We start from the raw sequence: 19020 nt of genomic DNA on the forward strand, positions 1-19020 counted from the left end.
GGCCTACTTTAAGAAATAAAAGAAAGATAGAATTTAAGAGGGAGAAGAGAGAGTGTGAGAGAACTATAACAATTAGCAAAATGACCTGCCCTAATGAGTGGAGTTATGTACGATGATGACTGCATTACACTACAACACAAATAGGAGAGACTAAGTGGATTATTGTGGAAAAAAAACATTTATTTGTTAAGAAAGAAGTAAAGCAGTCGAGGGTTTATTTGTTTTGTTTTTTGAGAAGGAGACAGGAAGTTGTAATGATTTTAACTTTGGCTGAGGGGGACATTTACAACATAAGTGAAGCGAAATGGTTTCAATGGGCAATCAAGCCTATGAAGTGGGCATGGCTCATTAGAAGTATAATGATGATAATAATAACAGATTGTAAGTAATTTATAAATATACGCACACACACACACACACAAAGAAAAGTACTTGAGTTCTAAAACCATGGAATTTTTGCTTCTCATGGCACACTAACTTATTTCATTTTGTGCACTTTATAGACTCGGAACTGTTGTAGACTACGTCTAAAATTTTTTTGCAGATAGAATGCCTTTATGCAAACTTGACCATCTAGAAATACAAGTCAAATATTTCCTGAAATCACACTCTGCCATTTTGAAAAGCGAAAGGGCCCATTGAATAATGTTATTCTAGATATACTATGTGTGGGAAAATAAAGATGGGAATAATCTGGGAAATGTTTTATCATAGAACCGCTTGGTCAGGGTTAATTCAGCTTCTAGTCAACTAATAGTAACTGCAAGTTTCTTTTTGTGTACAATTGCCAGTATGGAAAGGTAAATGTAGAATATTGATCACACACATACACATAACAACTCTTTGTGTGTGTATGTGTATATATAAATGTTTTTTCTCTTGCTAAGTCTGGGGGACAACATTTACGATCTAAGTAAGTCTTCGGAAAAAATGATCCTGTCAGTGTTCCATTTAACTTATTGCTGATCAACATCTGTAGGAAACACGTGAGCAGGGAGAACATTCAAGAGAGGTCGCTATACTGAGATGGATTGACTATGCATAGTTGTTACTTGGAGGCTCATTGAAGAGGAGCAGCATTCTTTGAGATGTAGTCTGAGATATGTTGTAGATGTGCTTTCACCAGGGGAGATCCTCAGTAATAGTTAAGCCTGTTTGGAGTGACTTTGAGGTCTGCAACCAAGTGCTTCTCATGTCTAGAGGTGTGTAGTACAGTGGTGTTTTCTTGATAGTATGAGTAGTGCAGGATTTTTTTATTGCTGTCAAAGAGACATGGTTGGCATGGCTCCACTAGATAATGCACTCGTGGTTTCCTTTTACGAAATTGATGCAGGTTTTGTGTGTGGATTCTAAGGTTCCACGGAGATGAGGCATTAGTTGGGGAAGGTTAGGGTAGAATGAAGGTTCATATCATTTGCAGAAGGATAAGGTACTATTGGAGATGACAGTAATTAGGTTGTTGAAGCAAAGAAAGAAGAGAATGGGAGGCAAACCCAAATCCTGGCGAGCACCAGAGTTGAGAGCATTGTAGGAAAAGCTCTGTCAACACATGCTGCAGTAGTGTGACCTGATAGTGAGCTACTGATCTAGTAGATGGGAAATGGATAGAGGCCATAGGTGGGAAATTTTGACGGGCATTTGCTTGTCGTACGTGATTGAAATCATTACTGAGGTCTGGCATGTAGTGTTAGTGTTTAACTGTTCAATGGACGTTCAAGTTGAAAATCCATCATGAGCGTTTTATTGTATTTACAGAAGGCTCAATTAATTCTACATTGTCTCGGTTTACTTAGCTGCTGAAAGTTGTCATCTGGGAATGTGAGCTCTGACTGAGTATCTTCCTATCCCTGAAGAGCTTTATCTCTCTATCATTCAGCTTAGTCTGTCAAATGTAATTATTTATTCACTATGTTTTGAATTAATTATGCATTTATCTTGTAGTGTCAAGATTTTAGTGATGTGATTTTTGGAATGACTTTGTAGTGTAGGTGTGAGAGGCCAGATTTGGCTGGTGTGAACATAAGACCTGTAGAATAGTTAGGCCAGATATTGCCAGTTTAAATACTAAAATACTAAAGGATTATATCAGGTGCCTCAGAAACAAAATCCTTTAAAAATCTGTTTTCAAAGTCTCCTCAAAGTTTTGGAGACCTGTTGAAATGGAAACATTTAAGCATATGCTTTTGTAAGAAAATTATGTACCATGGAGTAGGGCACCTCAATGAATGAATTCTCTATCAGAATATATTTCTGATTTAGCTTGAAGATTGTTATAATTCCTAGGAAGAATATGTTGGTCTAAGAACTAAAGGATTTCAATTATAGCTAAGTTAATTATGTGCATCAATCACTATCCAAAATAAATCTTATGGCGGTTTGTAGGAGATTTGGCAGTTAGTATACAAAGAGAAATTATATAACACATGCACACATACACAGTGCCAAAGTTAATTGATTTAACTAGAATTTATTTCTAGATTAACTCTCAAGTAATTTCTAATCTTGTTGTAACAGATCTCTAGAGCTTATGTGTCCAATTAATGAAAGGACTTGAGTTTGGCAGTTATGGTAGAACTGTGCTGACCCTTGCTTTTGCATGTGTGGGTGGTGAAACATGTCAGCTGAAAACATAATTCCCAGTGTATATGGTTGTGTGATTGAGTGCATTGAAGAAATCAAATATGTCTACTGACATTGACGTTTTCTCTCTCTCTCTCTCTCTCTCTTTCTCCCCCCTTCCCTACCCATACATGCACAACCTCTACACAACTGTTCTAATTTCTGATTACATAATTTCCAGGCTGTTTCAGTACGCTCATGTAGTACTTGATGTGTATTTTCAGACCTACACTCTTGGTGGGATTTTCTTTTCTTACTTGAACCTCTTATCTCCTTGCATAATATGCCCTCTGTCAGGGTTTATAGTCTTGCAAACTGCATGGTGACCTCACTGGTGCAAAAGTACCCAGTACATTCTATAGAGTAATTGGCGTTAGGGAGAGCATCCAGCCATAGAAACCATGTCAGAATAGACAGTGGATTACACTGCAGTCCTTGGACTCATTGAATCCTGTGAAATTATCCAACCCATGCCAGCAGGTAACAAGGCTGTCTGATGACAATGATATGATGAAGTATATTGGCCCCTTCATATATAAGCTTGGATGTGTGGCAAAGAAGCTCACTTTGCAAACCTTGGAGTTTCAAGTTTGATCTTACTCTATGGTACCATGAGCAAGTGTCTTCTGTCATACCCTCAGACTGGGCAATACCTTGTGATTGAAATATAGTTTAACGTGTGATGATTGGTGGAATAAAAATGCTCTACTTGGAAAAGATATAAGGGTTGGCAACAGGAAGGGCTTCCATCCATAGAATCCTGCTTCAATAAGTTTCATCTAACCCATGCCAGCAACAATGGTGGTTGTGTGTGTGTGTGCACGAATAAAGCAGTGTGTTGGAAATGGCATTGGCCTTTGCACTGTTTTTGAGATTGATGAGATTAATACAGTTGACATGATGTTGTAACATTGCAAGGAGACAGTTTCTAAGGGGACACCTGACTGACTGAAATGTTTAGTATATGAACTGGGAGCTGAGACACAGGGTAACAGGAGGAGGAGAAATGAGTGGATCACATGGAGAAGGTAGGCAGCTCACTTATTTGGGGAGAGCAGAGACCATTGTAGGAGGGATGAAAGAGAGATATATTGCGGGAAAACTGCATGTTTGTGGGCAACGAGTTGAAACATGTTGGTGAGTGAATCTTTACCAGTCAGCTGAACGGTCTTTTGTATTTGCTCTAGGATATTTATGTTGTTGCAGCAACATTTCCCTTCTGTCCCCTTGTGTGTGTGTGGTTAATAGTTATTGTATAAATAGAATCTTTGTAATATAAACTTAAAATTTTCATTTACAAGTATAACCTAAGACAATTGAACAAAATGCCTCCAAGAATTGAACCATGTATTTCTTAAACTGGATGTTAGCAATTTCGCCAAAGTACTTCTGAATGACAAAACCCATCACATTAGTTCTTATAAGCATCTTACTGGATAATCTAACATTGTTTACTTCCACTCATTACACATGAGTATCTTAAGTATTTTAACACCCACTTAACCATAGGTTGACAGATTGCTCCTGTGTGTCTAATGTAGTCCAGTAATACACATTAAAATTGCTGTGACTATAAATGAGATAACCCCAGAATATGAAAAGTAAAAAATCATAATGTAAATGGTTGTTAATTTTTTTAAATATTAACTTAAAAGGATTGTTTCGAAGTACAACACAAGACAAGACGTGAACAGAACCTACAGGAAAGATTTTATGTAATATTATATGTGTATAAGCACTGGTAACAGAGTAAAGGGCAGACTAGATGTTGCATGTGTACAAAGCGTGATGTTGCATGATAGCAAGATATGAGCCTTAAATGCAGAAGATATGTGATGGCCAACAAGAAATGCAGTGAGCATGCGCTAATTGTTGTGTAATGTTAACATGCTTGAATGGCAGAGCATTCAGTTTAGAAAAACTGGATGCGAAATGGACCAGGTGTAGTGTGCAAGAGAGAAGAGGGTACTGGTACAGACATCATGATTTGTTTGGATAAAGAAGTGCCAATCATTCTAATTGGGTGGAACCTGTGGAAGAAGGATGCAAAGGGAAACGAAGATAAAATAATGAAAATTGAGATCAAAGGGTTGATTCTCAAAAAGAAAATAGCAATGGACCACAAGTGGTTAATAGATGTGTTGGAGAAGACCTACTTATGGAAAAACAGCCATAACAATGATTACAGTGATGGTCGTTGACATGGTTCATATTGCAGTTTGGGTCTGTCTCACTCAAAATGCTCGTCTCGCTCTATTTTGCTGGCAATGTTCTGGATCTGTTCATATTTAATCCAACTGTCACCCATTTATATTGCTGTACATCTCGCCCTCCCCATTATTTCCTCATTGTTGACATCCATCACCATTCTTCACTCTGCAAAGTACATTTGTTTTGTTTGCCTTAGTTTGCCTGGCTGAACATCTGTGCCAACCATGCATGAGATTTGTGTCATCAGTAGGAGGAAATGTGTATTGATGAAATGTAAACTTAGAGAAAACCATTCCAGTAGTTAGCAAGCAAAAACAGATAAATGCAAAGTAGTTAGAAGTATGTATTAGTGGTTGGAGTAATATACTTACTTTGCTTTTATTACAGTTTCCAACATTATATTTTTGATGTGCGTAAATATTTTTGTGGATTTAACTTCTAATCTGAGAAAATGTGTGTAGACAGAAAATATAACACCTGAAGACTATTGACTAATGTACCAATTGAAATGTAGTGTGAATCTAATAAATTTGAAAGAAAAAAAAATGTGCAGTTGATAGTTTGATTCATTGCTGTAAGTTTGATAAATTTAGATTGCTTTTGGCATCAAGGTTTTGTATTAAGTTGTAAATAAACACATAATCAGGTAACAGGGCAGAGGAGCAAGTAAGAGAGATAATACTAAATTTAAAAAAGTTACTTTCTCTCACCCCTACCACCTATTCTTCTTTCTCTCTCTCTCTTTCTTTTTCCTGGCAACCCCCATCAACTGCTTCTTGGCTGAGTTATCGTGTTTCAGCTGTGTTATTGACAAGTCTTTTGTCAGAAATGGAAAGAAAGCTGTATCGACTGATCAGGAAATATTTGATATTCTGCTGTGAATGCATCTCAGTTTAGAGAAATGTGCACTTGAGGACAAGGAAGTCGGTTCCTTTGATAACTCTGCTCTCGGCAATTACATAAAACTTCATATCACTAGTTTATAGATAAACACCATAATTATCATTATTATTATTACTACCACCATCGCCACTGGTACTATTATTATTATTACTATTATTGTCAACAGGGTGTTATTTTCAGTGCAACTTCTAAGGTCAGTTGTATTCTTTTGCTTTAATGTTTTCGGGATTATTTTTTTTTGATTTTATATTTGGGTTTTATACATGTTTTTTTACATTGGTATTTTCTGTTTTTCCATTTTTTTTTTTTATTGGGATTTATTTATATGGATTTTTTTTCTTTAATGTACAGGATTTGCCATAAGGTTGTTTGTGTGTATATGTGTGTGCGCGCGTATAAGATTTCCTTTAAGTTTTTGGTTTGGCTTCTGTTTTGCTTGTGGAAATGCTTTAATAGTTACTTAGAGTATTAATCCCGTTACCTATTAGTACTAGTCTGACAATAGCTTTTGTTTACCAACACACATTCTCTCTCTCTCTCTCTCTCTCTCGCACACACACACATTTTTCATTGAGTATTTATGCCAATATATCTATCACCAAGCATAAAAAGCTTTAACATGTAGATTAGTCAAAATACAAGAAGGTAACTAGAACTAGTTTTTGAGTGAAAAATGTATGGAAATGTAAAAAAATAATAATGATTTGTACTTTTGGGTGGAAAATTTAACAGTGCTATTTCAACTAGTATTTGAAGAAATTCACGTGTTTAGATCTAAGGACATGAACATTTCTTTTCCACTTTGGGTTACTGGTAAGGTGCTAAGATTTAGTTATTTTCTTTTAGTTGTTTTGTTTTCTTGCATATGTTGATTCACATTGAATACCTCTTTTTAACATATGTGCAACCCCTTCATAATAATTACCATTTTCAGTACAGCTTCCTGTTTGTTATTATTATTATTATTATTGTGTTGATGGCAAGCTGGGAAAATTTTTCAGTATGCTGGACAAAATGCTTACCAGCATTTTGCCTTCCTTGTGTGCTCAGATTTCAAATTCAGCTGAAGTTGACTTTGCCTTTCATCCTTTAGGGATTGATGAAATAAGTACCTGTTGAATGCTCACATCTTGGTAATTGAGTAGCCCTCACCACCAAAATTTCAAGCCTTGTGCCTATAGTAGAAAGGATTATTATTAGTTGTAGTATTAAGGTGGTAAACTGATAGAAGCATTGGTACACTATATAAATTGCTTAGTGGCATTTAAGGTCGATGAAATGAGTATCAATTGAACACTGGGGTTGATGTAATTGACTAGTCCCCTCTCCAAAGCTTTCAGGCCTTGTGCCTATGGCAAAAAGAAGTATTGTTATTCTGAGCTTAGCTATCATGTTAGTAATACTATGTTACAGAGAAAGTTTCAGATGCAAATGGCTTTCTGAAAAGAGATTTGGCTTAAGGGACATAAAATCTGATTCTGAGTTCTTCCATCAACTTTTTTGTAAGCTTTCTGTCTCATTTCTTAGAAGATCATAAAACCCTCTGCATAAATAGTTACCATTCTCTTATTTAATATATCTATGGGCCAAGACGATGAGCTGGCAGAAACGTTAACATGCCAGGCGAAATGCTTAGCGGTATTTCGTCTGTCTTTACGTTCTGAGTTCAAATTCTGCTGAGGTTGACTTTGTCTTTCATTGGGGATCGATGAATTAAGTACTAGTTGTATACTGAGTAAATCTTATTGAAAGGCCCCCTCCCCTAAAATTTCGGGCTTTGTACCTAAAGTAGAAAAGCTATCTATGGACCATTTTACCCTTTGGTTCTGGTAATTATGCAAGTCTGCTTAGTCCAATAATTAGCAAATGCCTGTTGCAGAAAAATACACTGCTGTGGGCCTTCAAATAAGGCAATTGGCATGATAATTAGAAGGCATGTGAATTACAACCAGATACAGTGTTAACTATAAGCACCAGACAATGACAACCAGAATGACTGACCTATGTCGACCAGATTAGATGTTTAACCCTGAAACCTATATATGCTGACCAATAACATTACCTTAAACCAATTGTTGTGGAACTGTGTCAGTGATCAGGTCATATTTGGTGCAACGAAAATTTTGACACCAAATGATAACTGTTTAACTCTTAAGCATTTTGATTATTCTGTCAAAAGTAATGCTTATTTATTCACATTGTTTTGAATTAATTGTACATTATCTTGTGGCTTTGGGATTTTGATGATCTGATTGTTTATTTTTAAAATGACATTGTAGAGCAGGTATGAGAGGATAGATCTGGCCAGTTTGAACATAATTAAGTTGAATATTTTGGCTGGCTAAGGCCAGTTTCGATGCTAAAGGGTTAAAATTTGTGCGTATTTGCATGGCTGATATGTGTCTTCTATACTGTAGTTCATTTTTAGTTCTAACAGTCTTGGATCAAATCTCTTGCCAGGCAATTAGACCTCCGAAATTTAGTGTTCTGCTACTCCAAATTCAAACAGTTTTTATGATGGTTAGATAAGGACAAGGGAGATGGCCAAGCCCATAGAGAAGAACTATACCTAATGCATAATTTTCTTCTCTGCGTTTCACTGTTTGGAGTTAAAATCTTGCGAAAATCAACTTCGTCTTCTTTTGCAGTGATTGTTATATTGGGTCCATTTTGTTCTTCTTTTACAAAATAAATTTAATTCTAGTGTAAAAGAAATGATTATTATTGAAAATAATTTAATGATATGGGAGGATGTCATCCCACAATAGTCTCTTTGGTCGATATCTTTGTGGTGTTTCTTTATCTTTTTTTATTATTGTAATATTTTGCTTTATCTAATTCCCTATTAGATGATTGATTTGTGTGTATGTATATATATATATATATATATATATATATGTATGTGTGTGTGTGTGTGTATATATATATATATATACACACATACACATATATATATATATATAATATATATATATATGTATGTGTGTGTGTGTGTGTATATATATATATACACACATACACATATATATATATATATATATATGATGATCTATTTTGGAAATAGCTGCACTAACTGCTTAGTATCATTTAGTCTCTTGCCTTGTTCTCTCTCCAGTCCCCACTATTGTATCATATTACTTTTGTTGACATAGGAGACAGTGTCTTTTTTTACTATCACAACTTCTCTTTCTCACTTCCAGGTTATACTATATTACCTGTTGGTTTTTTTTTTCTGCACATGACACTACACGTGTGCATTTGTAATCCAGCACTAGTATTTGTCAATCAAAGTTTGACAAAAATCCCATTTACCAGCCTATTCCACTGCTAGTACAATGGCTTGTACGCAGTTTGTTGCATACTGCCTCCAACTCCATGCAGGCCCACCTGGCACACTCACCCCTTTTCCACTTGGCACTTCTAATTTGTTACAGTTTAACTATCTGCTGTACCGAATCTTTCCTACCCTAGAGCATTCCTTCTGGAATTTCTTGTCTGTCTATCCCCCACCACCAACACCACCACCATAAGCATCAATTTAGAGATATTCTTGTTGAAGTATATTGATCATGGAAATCTTGGAGGGCCTGTGAGGTTAAAGAGCAACTGTCCTTTCCTCTTGGCTAAGCCATAATGAAACAAAGCAAAGCAATCAATGCCGGCATGTAAAGTTGGCAAAGCTGTTTGATATTATGGAAAGATGTTAGAGAAATTGGTTTGTGAGTAGGCAGCAGCTGAAATCTCTCTTTGATTGAGTTGGTCTCCTCTCTTTGTCTTATAGTTTGAGATAAGCGAAAACATCTAGAGCTTTTTGTTTCCATCATCATCATCATCATCATCTTTTAATTGCAGCTGCTACACTTCCTTAATTCTTGATACTAGGTGGGTAGAATAGCAAAGACTAATGGAGTTTTCTGATTTAATATCTGTCAGTATTTAGTTTCACCCAGCTACATTCTGATAGATAAGCACCAGGCAGACACTGGAGACCATTCAATTGGTTAAACTATGCTTTACATACGTGTTGGTTTGTGCCTAACCTAGAAAATTTTATCAAGCAGCATTTCTTCTAATGCCTTACATTTTAAATTCAAATGCCACTGAAGTTAGCTTTGTCTTAGTCTTTTGAACATGATAAAATACTAAAATACTGGGAGTCTGTGTAATCGGCTAATTCCCACTCCCACCTCACCTGAAATTGCTGCTGACCATGTGCCAAGATTTGAAATATAACGACCCTCCCTTCTGAAGCCCCTGTAGTGAATAAAAGAAAAAGTGCTTAGCAGCATTTCTTCTGGCTTTATGTTCTGTGTTCAAAATACTCTGAGGTCGACTTTACCTTCCATCCTTTTGGGGGTCAATAAAATCAGTTGCAGTTGAATGGTCAATGTAATCGATTAGCTTCCTTCCTCCAAATTTCAGGCTCTGGATTGTTTTTGTTCTTGTTGTTATTGAGTGAGAGAACAGCACATGCCATCTAAGTGACTCTGGGGTTCAAATAGACAAAGCCCAATATACCCATCATGACTACCCATCTGATAACATTACACTTGACACCTGCATCACAACCATATGTGCATGACATGCTGACCTCATGTCAAGATTAACAGCATATGACCTTCCAGATGTGGCCAGTCAGAATTCTTTTCAGGTTGAGTAGCCCATTCCACTCAAAAGGTCCCTGAACATGGGTTGTTTACAGATAATGAATGAAACACCTATGTTTCCAAGGATGAATTATTCAAATCACCAAGAAACCTTTCAGCACATGAATGCTGCTGCTCCATTGTTCCTGCTTGTGATTTAGTGATGCATTTATTGTCAGCCACTTAGGGACATGCTCAAGTGGTTATGGTCAAGCAACTGATAAGCAAATCTGTGGTATTCAGCACACTTCCAATCAGTGAAGAGTGGTTGGTATTAGGAAAGGCATCCAGTCATAGAAACCATGCCAAATCAGACTGGAATTTAGTACAGCCTTCCAGCTTGCCAGCCCTGGTCAAACTGTCCCACCCATGCCAGCATGGACAGCGGATGCTTGATAAAAGGATAATAATGAAGGCGGTGAGCTGGCAGAAATGCTCAACAGTATTTCATCTGTCTTCACGTTCTGAGTTCAAATGCTGCCGGGGTCAACTTAGCCTTTCATCCTTTTGGAGTCGATAAAATAAGTACCAGTGAAACATTGGGGCTGATGTAATCAACTAGTCCCCTCCCTCAAATTTCAAGCTTTGTGCCTAAAGCAGAAAGGATTATTATTTATTATTATATGGCAGAATCGTTAGCACACTAGCAAAATTCTCAGCAACATTTCATCTGCCTTTACATTCTGAATTCAAATACCGCCAAGGTCAACTTTTCCTTTCATTTTTTTCAGGGGCGATAAATTAAGTACCAGTTGAGTACTGGGGTCTGTGTAATTGACTATTCCGCTCCCCAATTTCAGGCCTTGTAGCTATAAGTAGAAAGGATTATTATTATAGTAAGGGCAATGGGTTGGCATTGGATGAAATGCCTTGTGTTTTCTCTGACTCTTTATGTTCTTTGTTCAACGCCTGCCATGGCCAAGTGTTTTTTACACTGAACAAAATGTACAATATTTACATTCTTCATTCTTGCAGGGTTGATAAAATAAAGTATTATATAATACTGGGGGTGGATTGAATTAGCTAACTCTTTATCCCCACCCCAAATTTCTTGCCTTGTGCCTATAATAGAAACATTATTGTAGCTCACGCTATTGTTATTGTTACTGTTATTATTAGCAATAGTAATATTAAGCTGTTGCATACTACTTCAGTTTGCAGGGAGTTTTGTATCATGGCGACAAGTATTCTCAAATCTATGAGAGAGAGAGAGAGAGTGTGTGTGTGTGTGTGTAATTGCATCAAACAGAAATACTTAGTTACACTCCTTGGTGCCAAAAGCATACTTTAGTCATTTCATAAAGGCTAGACTAAATACTGATCTTGATATAATTGACTATAAAAAATCCTTGAAGTCAATATTCCAGCTTGGCCACAGTCCAAAGACTTCAACAAGTGTGTGTATATGTGTGTAATTAACGAAGTGTTGTTGCAAAGAATAATGACATAATCATCTTTTATGTTCATTATTTATATTAACACTTAAGACATAAACAAACATGTTTTCATTTCATCTTAAGGAAAGAAAAAAAGCAAACTAAAATAAAAATTGTTGATTTTAACTTCTTCCTTCTGCTCACCATCTGTTCTTATGTTTAAGTTCCAAAGCTTTATAGGGTTGTGGTTGTTGGTTTTGGTTCTTTGTTTCGAGTTCAAACCTTGCTGAGGTCACTGTTGCTTTTCATCTTTCCTGGGTAGATACAATAAAGTATTAGCCAGGTACTAAGATCAGATTAGTGACCTTGTATCCAAATAAGTGGTGTGTGTTGGTATGGAGGTGGAGATTGCCAAAATAGGTGCAGTGGTGGATGAAATTGCATTTTGATGGTTGGTTCTGAGTCTGACATCCCAGATTGGTGCAATGCATACCAATTAAGCATTGGTGTTGATTTCTATGGTTTTAATTTCTTTCACCCTTTGCCCTTCTCTGGAAATTTGTGATCTTGCACTAATGTTAAAAATTAATATTATTGGCTAAAGTAGTGACCAGTTCTATGTTTGTATGCAATTTTGAGAAAGAGACTCACTTGCCTATATGTGTTTCCTAGGACCCTCCTCTGTCTCATCATCATCCTCAACCTCATGGCCATTTCTGTCTCAAGTCCTAGATCTCAATGGACCCGTTACCCAGTTTCCATGGCACATAAATGACAAAGGTCACCATATCCCCACCGCCCCTGAAACAGGATGTCAATCCTTCGCATGGTTATTCATTTACAGCTAATGAACTGGAGCAATGGAATTGGCTTGCCTTGCTTAAGAACACAACACACCACCCAGTCTGGGACCAAAACCATGGTCTTGCAATTATGAGTGTACCACCCCCTTTCACTAGAATCATCAGGTTCCATTATAGAAATGAATGGTTTAATTATCAGCAGTTGTATTTTTTAAAGTCGTTGTGTTTAATTATGAAAAAGGAAGAAAAGTACTGGGGCAATTCATTCCACTAAAATTCTTCAAGACAGTACTCTGGCATGGCTGCAGTCTAATGACTGAAACCAGTAAAAGCTAAAAGATTCATACAAAGTATATTCTGCAAAATTGGGGAAATCCTGGTACCTGTAAATAGCAAGGAATCTCTATCGGGAAAAAAATTACCTCTTAATGGAAATCTAATTGTATGGGGATTTGGTCGAAACAAGGTCTTTGTTAAAATGAAATTTCTTAAAGCTGCTTTGTGGCAAAGACAGTTTTGATTCATTCAACTTTTTATGAAATGAAACTTCATGAAAGAGAGAGTAAAATACAAGGGTGTAATAACTCTGCATTTAGGGGATTCCCCATTATGTGGAATGTATTTAAAGAATTCTGCAAGAGTAAAGAGGTTGGGAAACACTGGTCTATATCATAGAATTTTATCAAATCGTGGCAGAAAACAAAATAAATGACCTTAGGTGGGATTTGGAAATCATCTTCATGGCTCCCTCTTTTCTCTCCCACATTTTATTTATTTATTTTTCTGTGTTATTTTGCTGCCCCAAAAGTTCTTGTCAGTATTGATTATTGGTCTCTCTCTCTCTCTCCAATTTAAATGTGTGTTAAGATTTCTTTACAATTGGTGTGTGATGGGGGTGTCATTGTACAAGCCAGTGGTTTTTGGCAAGTCTTTCCTGGGGTAGTTTTTTTTTTTTTACTTTTTTTTGTTGTTTTTTGGCACAACTACCCTAATCACATAATAAATATATCTGTCTGTTCCCCTACTTCCCATTAATGAAATTTTTAGTAGTAGCAATGGCAATAGGTCTTGTGGGTGCTATAGTAGTGGGGAAAAGGAAGGGGGCTTCATTTATTTTTTTTTTTTTTGTTTCCTTTGTTTTCCATTGTTTTATTTTTATTATCTTGTTCTTCATTCAACTATCTATCTACTCCTCCCTCTTTTTATACAGTTGATTGTAATAACACACACACACTTACAATGGTCTAGAAACCATTTATAATTTTAGAATGTTGTGTCTATTCTTCTCTGGCAACATCTATCTTTGGTTTATTTTTCTAAAGGAAAAATAATGTGAAAACTATCAAAAACACAATTTAGATTTCAAATAAATCTCCTCCTCCCCTCTCTCCCTCTGTTAATTTTTCGTACTCTAGTTTGTGAGAGCAATTGAGTTTATTTCAAATATTCTCATTTTAAAAATCTTCTCTGGCTAATCGTTGAGAGGACGTTGATGTTGCCTTGGTGGAGGTTTGCGTTCCCTGAATCTTCTTGTTATTTTTATAATTTGTATATATTTTATTATAAATGCAGAACAACACCGCAGAGGAATTGACGTAAGCTTAAATAAGCCGTGATAGGTGGACCGTGGTATGGCAGAAAGCTGGCAGAATCATTAGCACACTGGACAGGCAGAATACTTAGTTGCCTCTCTTTACTTTCTGATTTCAAATTCTGCCAAGGTTGATTTTGCCTTTCGGCCTTTCGGGTTTGATAACAGCAACAAAAAGTACCAGTTGAGTACTGGGGTTGATGTTATTGACTACTCCCCCCCCCCCCTGAATTTGCTGGCCTTGTGCCAAAATTTGAAATCATTATTATCCATTTCATTTATTCCACACTTTAGATCCACCAGTTGTTGATAATGAAAAGACTTGGACATAGGCCCAGGTGTGGCTGTGTGGTAAGAAGCTTGCTTCCCAACCATATGGTCCTAGTCTCAGTCCCCCTGTGTGGCTCAAAGGAAACTTGTAGAATAAAAAGTACTGGGGTCCATTCAATCAACTAGAAATTCTTCAGGGCAGTGCTCCAGCATGGCTGCAGCCTAATGACTGAAACAAGTAAGAGATAAAAGACAAGAGCAAGGCATGGCTGGCTGTGTCAGTTAAGAAGCTCGCTTTGCAACCACGTAGTTTATGGGTTTAGTTCCCTTGCCTAGTAGCGCCTTGGACAAGTGGTATCTTGCCCTGGGTCACTGATCAATACCTTGAGAGTGAAGTTAGTGGATAGGAATTGTATTTATGTCCCCCGTAACTTAGAAGTTTGGCAAAAGAGACTGATAGAATAAATACCAGACTTGAAATATACATGAGTACTGGGGTTGATTTGCTTGATTGAAACCTCCAAGGTTGTGCCCTAGCATGGCCACATTCCAGTGGCTGTAACAAGTAAAAGATAAGACAAATGTAGTTTGTGGTATTTAGTTAAAAGTCCCTTTACTTTCTGAGTTCAAATTCCTCTTGGGTAGTTTTGTCTTTCATCCTTCTGAGGTCAAAACAATGAGTGTGATAGAAAATACTAGGGATCAATGTACTTCATTATATACTCTAGAAGGCATTGCTCCAGCATGGCAACAGTCCAGTGAATGATGACAAGAATAGAATATTATGTTTGTGATTCCAATTCTGGATATTTACATATTCCTCCTCTTCTTTCTTGACATCCTTCTTCTCTCCGTGTCATACGTACACCCCCACACAGCAGTAAAAGATGTATTTGTCAATTTGGTTTAACTTTGACAATAGAGCCTGACTTTGGCATGACTTCCTAGTCTAAATCGTGCACAATAATATAGTGTAAGCTGATTAAAGCTGCAATGCTAATATATTGCAGTGTACACATGTAAGGACACGTTAACGTAAGCATATGCAACTTGTGTGCACAAACAGGCTCATGTTCACATATATTCGCATGCTTGCAAATGTGCACACGTCATGCATGCTCACATGTATGTTGCCCTCAGAAACACACTCAATCACATGTGGACCTGCTTATTCACATGTGCATACATACACTCATTCTATGACATATTCTGCATATACTCTCTCATGCTCATAGGCATAACAAACAAACATGAGTTTTCAGCACTTGATTACAGGGTGTGTGTATGTGTTTCTAAATCTCTCTCTCTCTCTTTCTCTTTCTCTCTCTTCTCTTTCTTTCTCTTTCTCTCTCTTCTCTTTCTTTCTCTTTCTCTCTGTTCTCTTTCTTTCTCCTCTTTCTCTCTCTTCTCTTTCTTTCTCTTTCTCTCTGTTCTCTTTCTTTCTCCTCTTTCTCTCTCTTCTCTTTCTCTCTTTTCTCTTTCTTCTCTTTCTCTCTCTCTCTTCTCTTCTCTCTCTCTCTTTCTCTCTCTTCTCTTTCTCTCTCTTCTCTTTCTCTCTCTCTCTTTCTCTCTCTCTCCCTTAGTATATGTACACACACACACACGCACACACAGAGCATTGTAACCAACTGACAATCCATTTTTTTCTACACACACACAAACACACACAGTGTTCGGACTGAATTTGATAGTTTGCATAAAGAGAAAATGCAACACTCTTTCCAAAAATTAAAATAGTTTTTTAAAAATCAAAATATATCAACGAAATTATGGCTGGGAGATAAGTTTACTCAAAGTAGCTGCCCTCAGCTTCCAGCACCTGCATTCCTCACTGTAGCCCTGGGAAGATCTTTGAACACCTCTTTCATCTTGGCCACCAGCTTGGCCTTGGTGTTGCAGACAGAGCAGTTGGTGTCTTCCTCAATCGCGCCTCACACATAGGACAATCAAGGGAATTAAGGGGCCAGATATTGGGGATGGTGAAGTTATAGAAATTCTCCAACAACCACTTCTGACTCTTCCTGGAGGTTTGGCAAAGAGCTGAATCCAGCTACCATACACATAGCCTTCCAGCAGCAACCCTCGCCAGCTAGAGTTTGACCATAGTTTCCTGAAGCATCACATAGCTGTCTGAAATGAGCCTGAGGCTCTCTTCAAAGATGTGGGGATCAATACTGGTGTGCGGATGCAGTCATAATGCCCTCTGTGTCCTTTCCTGCTGGCCATGGCTTCATAGTCTCCTTTGCAACTGACCATGTCACATTTTACAGCAGCCTTTACAGTGCTCGGAGATCATTGGGCAACAATCATGGTGACTGCATTTTGATACCCAACATCAATCATCATGGTACAGACAAATCTTTTCCAGTATCCAGATGGCTTCCAGCCCTTGATGTCAGCTAGCTTTTTCTCAACTACAACTTGAATCTTGAAGATGTTCTTGAAAAAGGAGAGAGAGACATATCTTGTTTAAATAATTTTACTGTGACCATGAAGGGTTTTTGTCGAACAAATCACCCCCAGCACTTTTTTGTTGTAATCCTGACACCTACTCTGTTAGTCTTTGCCAGTCTGGTAAGTTAGAGGTAACAAACAAACCAACACCATTTGTCAAGTGATGCTGTGCACACACACACACATAATGAGCTTTCAGTTTCCAACTACCAAATCTGCTTAAGGCTTCGGTTGGCCCAAAGCTACCACATAGCCACAACTGCTCCTATACACAAAACACACATTTTATATATATATATATATATATATATATATAATCATAATATCTATATATACATATATATACCGGAGTAAACACATAAACGTGAAACAAGGTGGGAAAAAGAATACTCAAATACCAGGGGTAGAGTAATATGCTTTATTTAAAAGCAGCAGAAAATTCAACAAAATCTGTTACTCTGAGTTTCACGTTCCCGTTCGTCGAGAAAAACTGTCCGACGAACGGGAACGGGAAACTCAGAGTAACAGGTTTTGTTGAATTTTCTGCTGCTTTTAAATAAAGTATATATATATATATATATTATATATATATATATATATAGTGAGAAAATGGATTATCACTTGAACTACAAACTTATAGATTAGTATGAGGTTGAGTATTTCACAAGTATATATCTCTATAAGGTGCATATCTCCATGATCCTCCATAAGACTCAGCATCATGATAGTTTCTATTAAGGCTGCTCCCATTGAGTTACAAGGACAGTCCATCTGATGATCCTCCACTCAAATGTGTGTCTACTCAGTTTCACTCCAAAAAGCTTGGCTCATCTTGATATGCTGATAGAAGACACTAGTCCATTCACCCAACATGCTTAACCACTTCGCCATGCCTACACTCACACACACACACACACACACACACACACACACACAGAGGCAAGTAGTTACTATGCATCAGTTAATGTAGTAACAACAGAAATATTAACATAAGCACGTATTTCTATACCCAGATATACATCAATGTACACACCCCATATCTTTTATATAGTCCATGTACACCCATTAGTACTTTTCTCACTAAAAGTATGTTGGACAATTCAATTACTTCCTGTATTTTCTTTTCCACATTGGACCATTTATTTATCTTTCTCTCTCTTTCTCTATCTCTCTTTCTCTCTCTCTCTGTATGTATAAGACGTGTGTGTATATGGTTTGCCTATTATAAAAGATAAAAGAATTTATAAATTCTTGTCTGGAATGGTCAAGTTCAACATTCTCTCTCTCTCTCTCTCCCCTATAACCCCTCGTGTGTTTCGTGATTGACTTACATCCTACATAACTAGATTAATAAATGCTGTTGTCTCCCCTCCCACCACACATACACTTGCGCACACACACACGCACACACACGTTCATGCATACATCGCACACACAGGCAAACATGCACACACACACACACACACTTCTACACTTTGTTTCTTCCTACTCTCCCCTCTCTCTCTCTCTCTTACCCTCCCTTGGTCTATAGACTATAAATACATCTATCAGTGTTTTGTCCTTACCCCCCATCCACTCCCTCTCCGACATCCTCCCCTTCAGCTCTTGTACGTTTATATTTTTATTTTCATCTTTTTTTCCCCCCTTGTTGTTGAGTGTGTGGGAGTAATGTTTGGGTGACTGTATGAGGAGGAAGTACTAATATCATATCTGACTTTGAACTTTTGTTTTCCTTCTTTTTCTTTTCATTTTTTTTTGTTTTTTGTTTTCATTTTATTTATTTATTTATTTACATCGTTATTATCAGATCTCCTAGTCATCATATCTAGTGCTAATTTTCAGCTCTAAACTGTTAATTCTATTATGCCTGGTCACAACTCTTGTCTGTCTCTTGTGAGATTTGTCTGAATTCCTTCATAGACAGATAGGTTAAAGAGATCAATATATTTCTCTCACTTGCTCTCTCTTATATATATATATATATATTTATATATACACACACACAAACAAACATGCATATATATATATGCACAAGCACTGTGTGTGTGTGTATTTTTTCTGGTTCGTGATTATTATAATCGATCAACATAATTTTTTTTTTATTATTGTTATCATTCCTTGTGGTATTTAGTTGTGGTCTTTTACGT

The 19020-nt window shown here is 37.0% G+C and overlaps 1 protein-coding gene across 10 annotated transcripts in view; it reads left to right on the forward strand.

Annotated features, from left to right (window-relative positions):
- Window positions 1–19020, forward strand: part of LOC115219831 (wiskott-Aldrich syndrome protein family member 3) — a 178171-nt gene that overhangs the window by 140715 nt on the left and 18436 nt on the right. For 6 of the 10 annotated variants that reach the window (XM_036509641.1, XM_036509640.1, XM_036509644.1 and 3 more), the window contains one exon: window positions 5900–5926. The exons of the other annotated variants lie outside the window; for them this stretch is intronic. In XM_036509641.1, the coding sequence (XP_036365534.1) occupies window positions 5900–5926 (27 nt within the window). The remainder of the gene's footprint in view (window positions 1–5899; window positions 5927–19020) is intronic. 10 annotated transcript variants of the gene reach the window in all.

The sequence above is a fragment of the Octopus sinensis genome, linkage group LG15, assembly GCF_006345805.1.
Source record: "Octopus sinensis linkage group LG15, ASM634580v1, whole genome shotgun sequence".
NCBI lineage: Eukaryota > Metazoa > Mollusca > Cephalopoda > Octopoda > Octopodidae > Octopus > Octopus sinensis.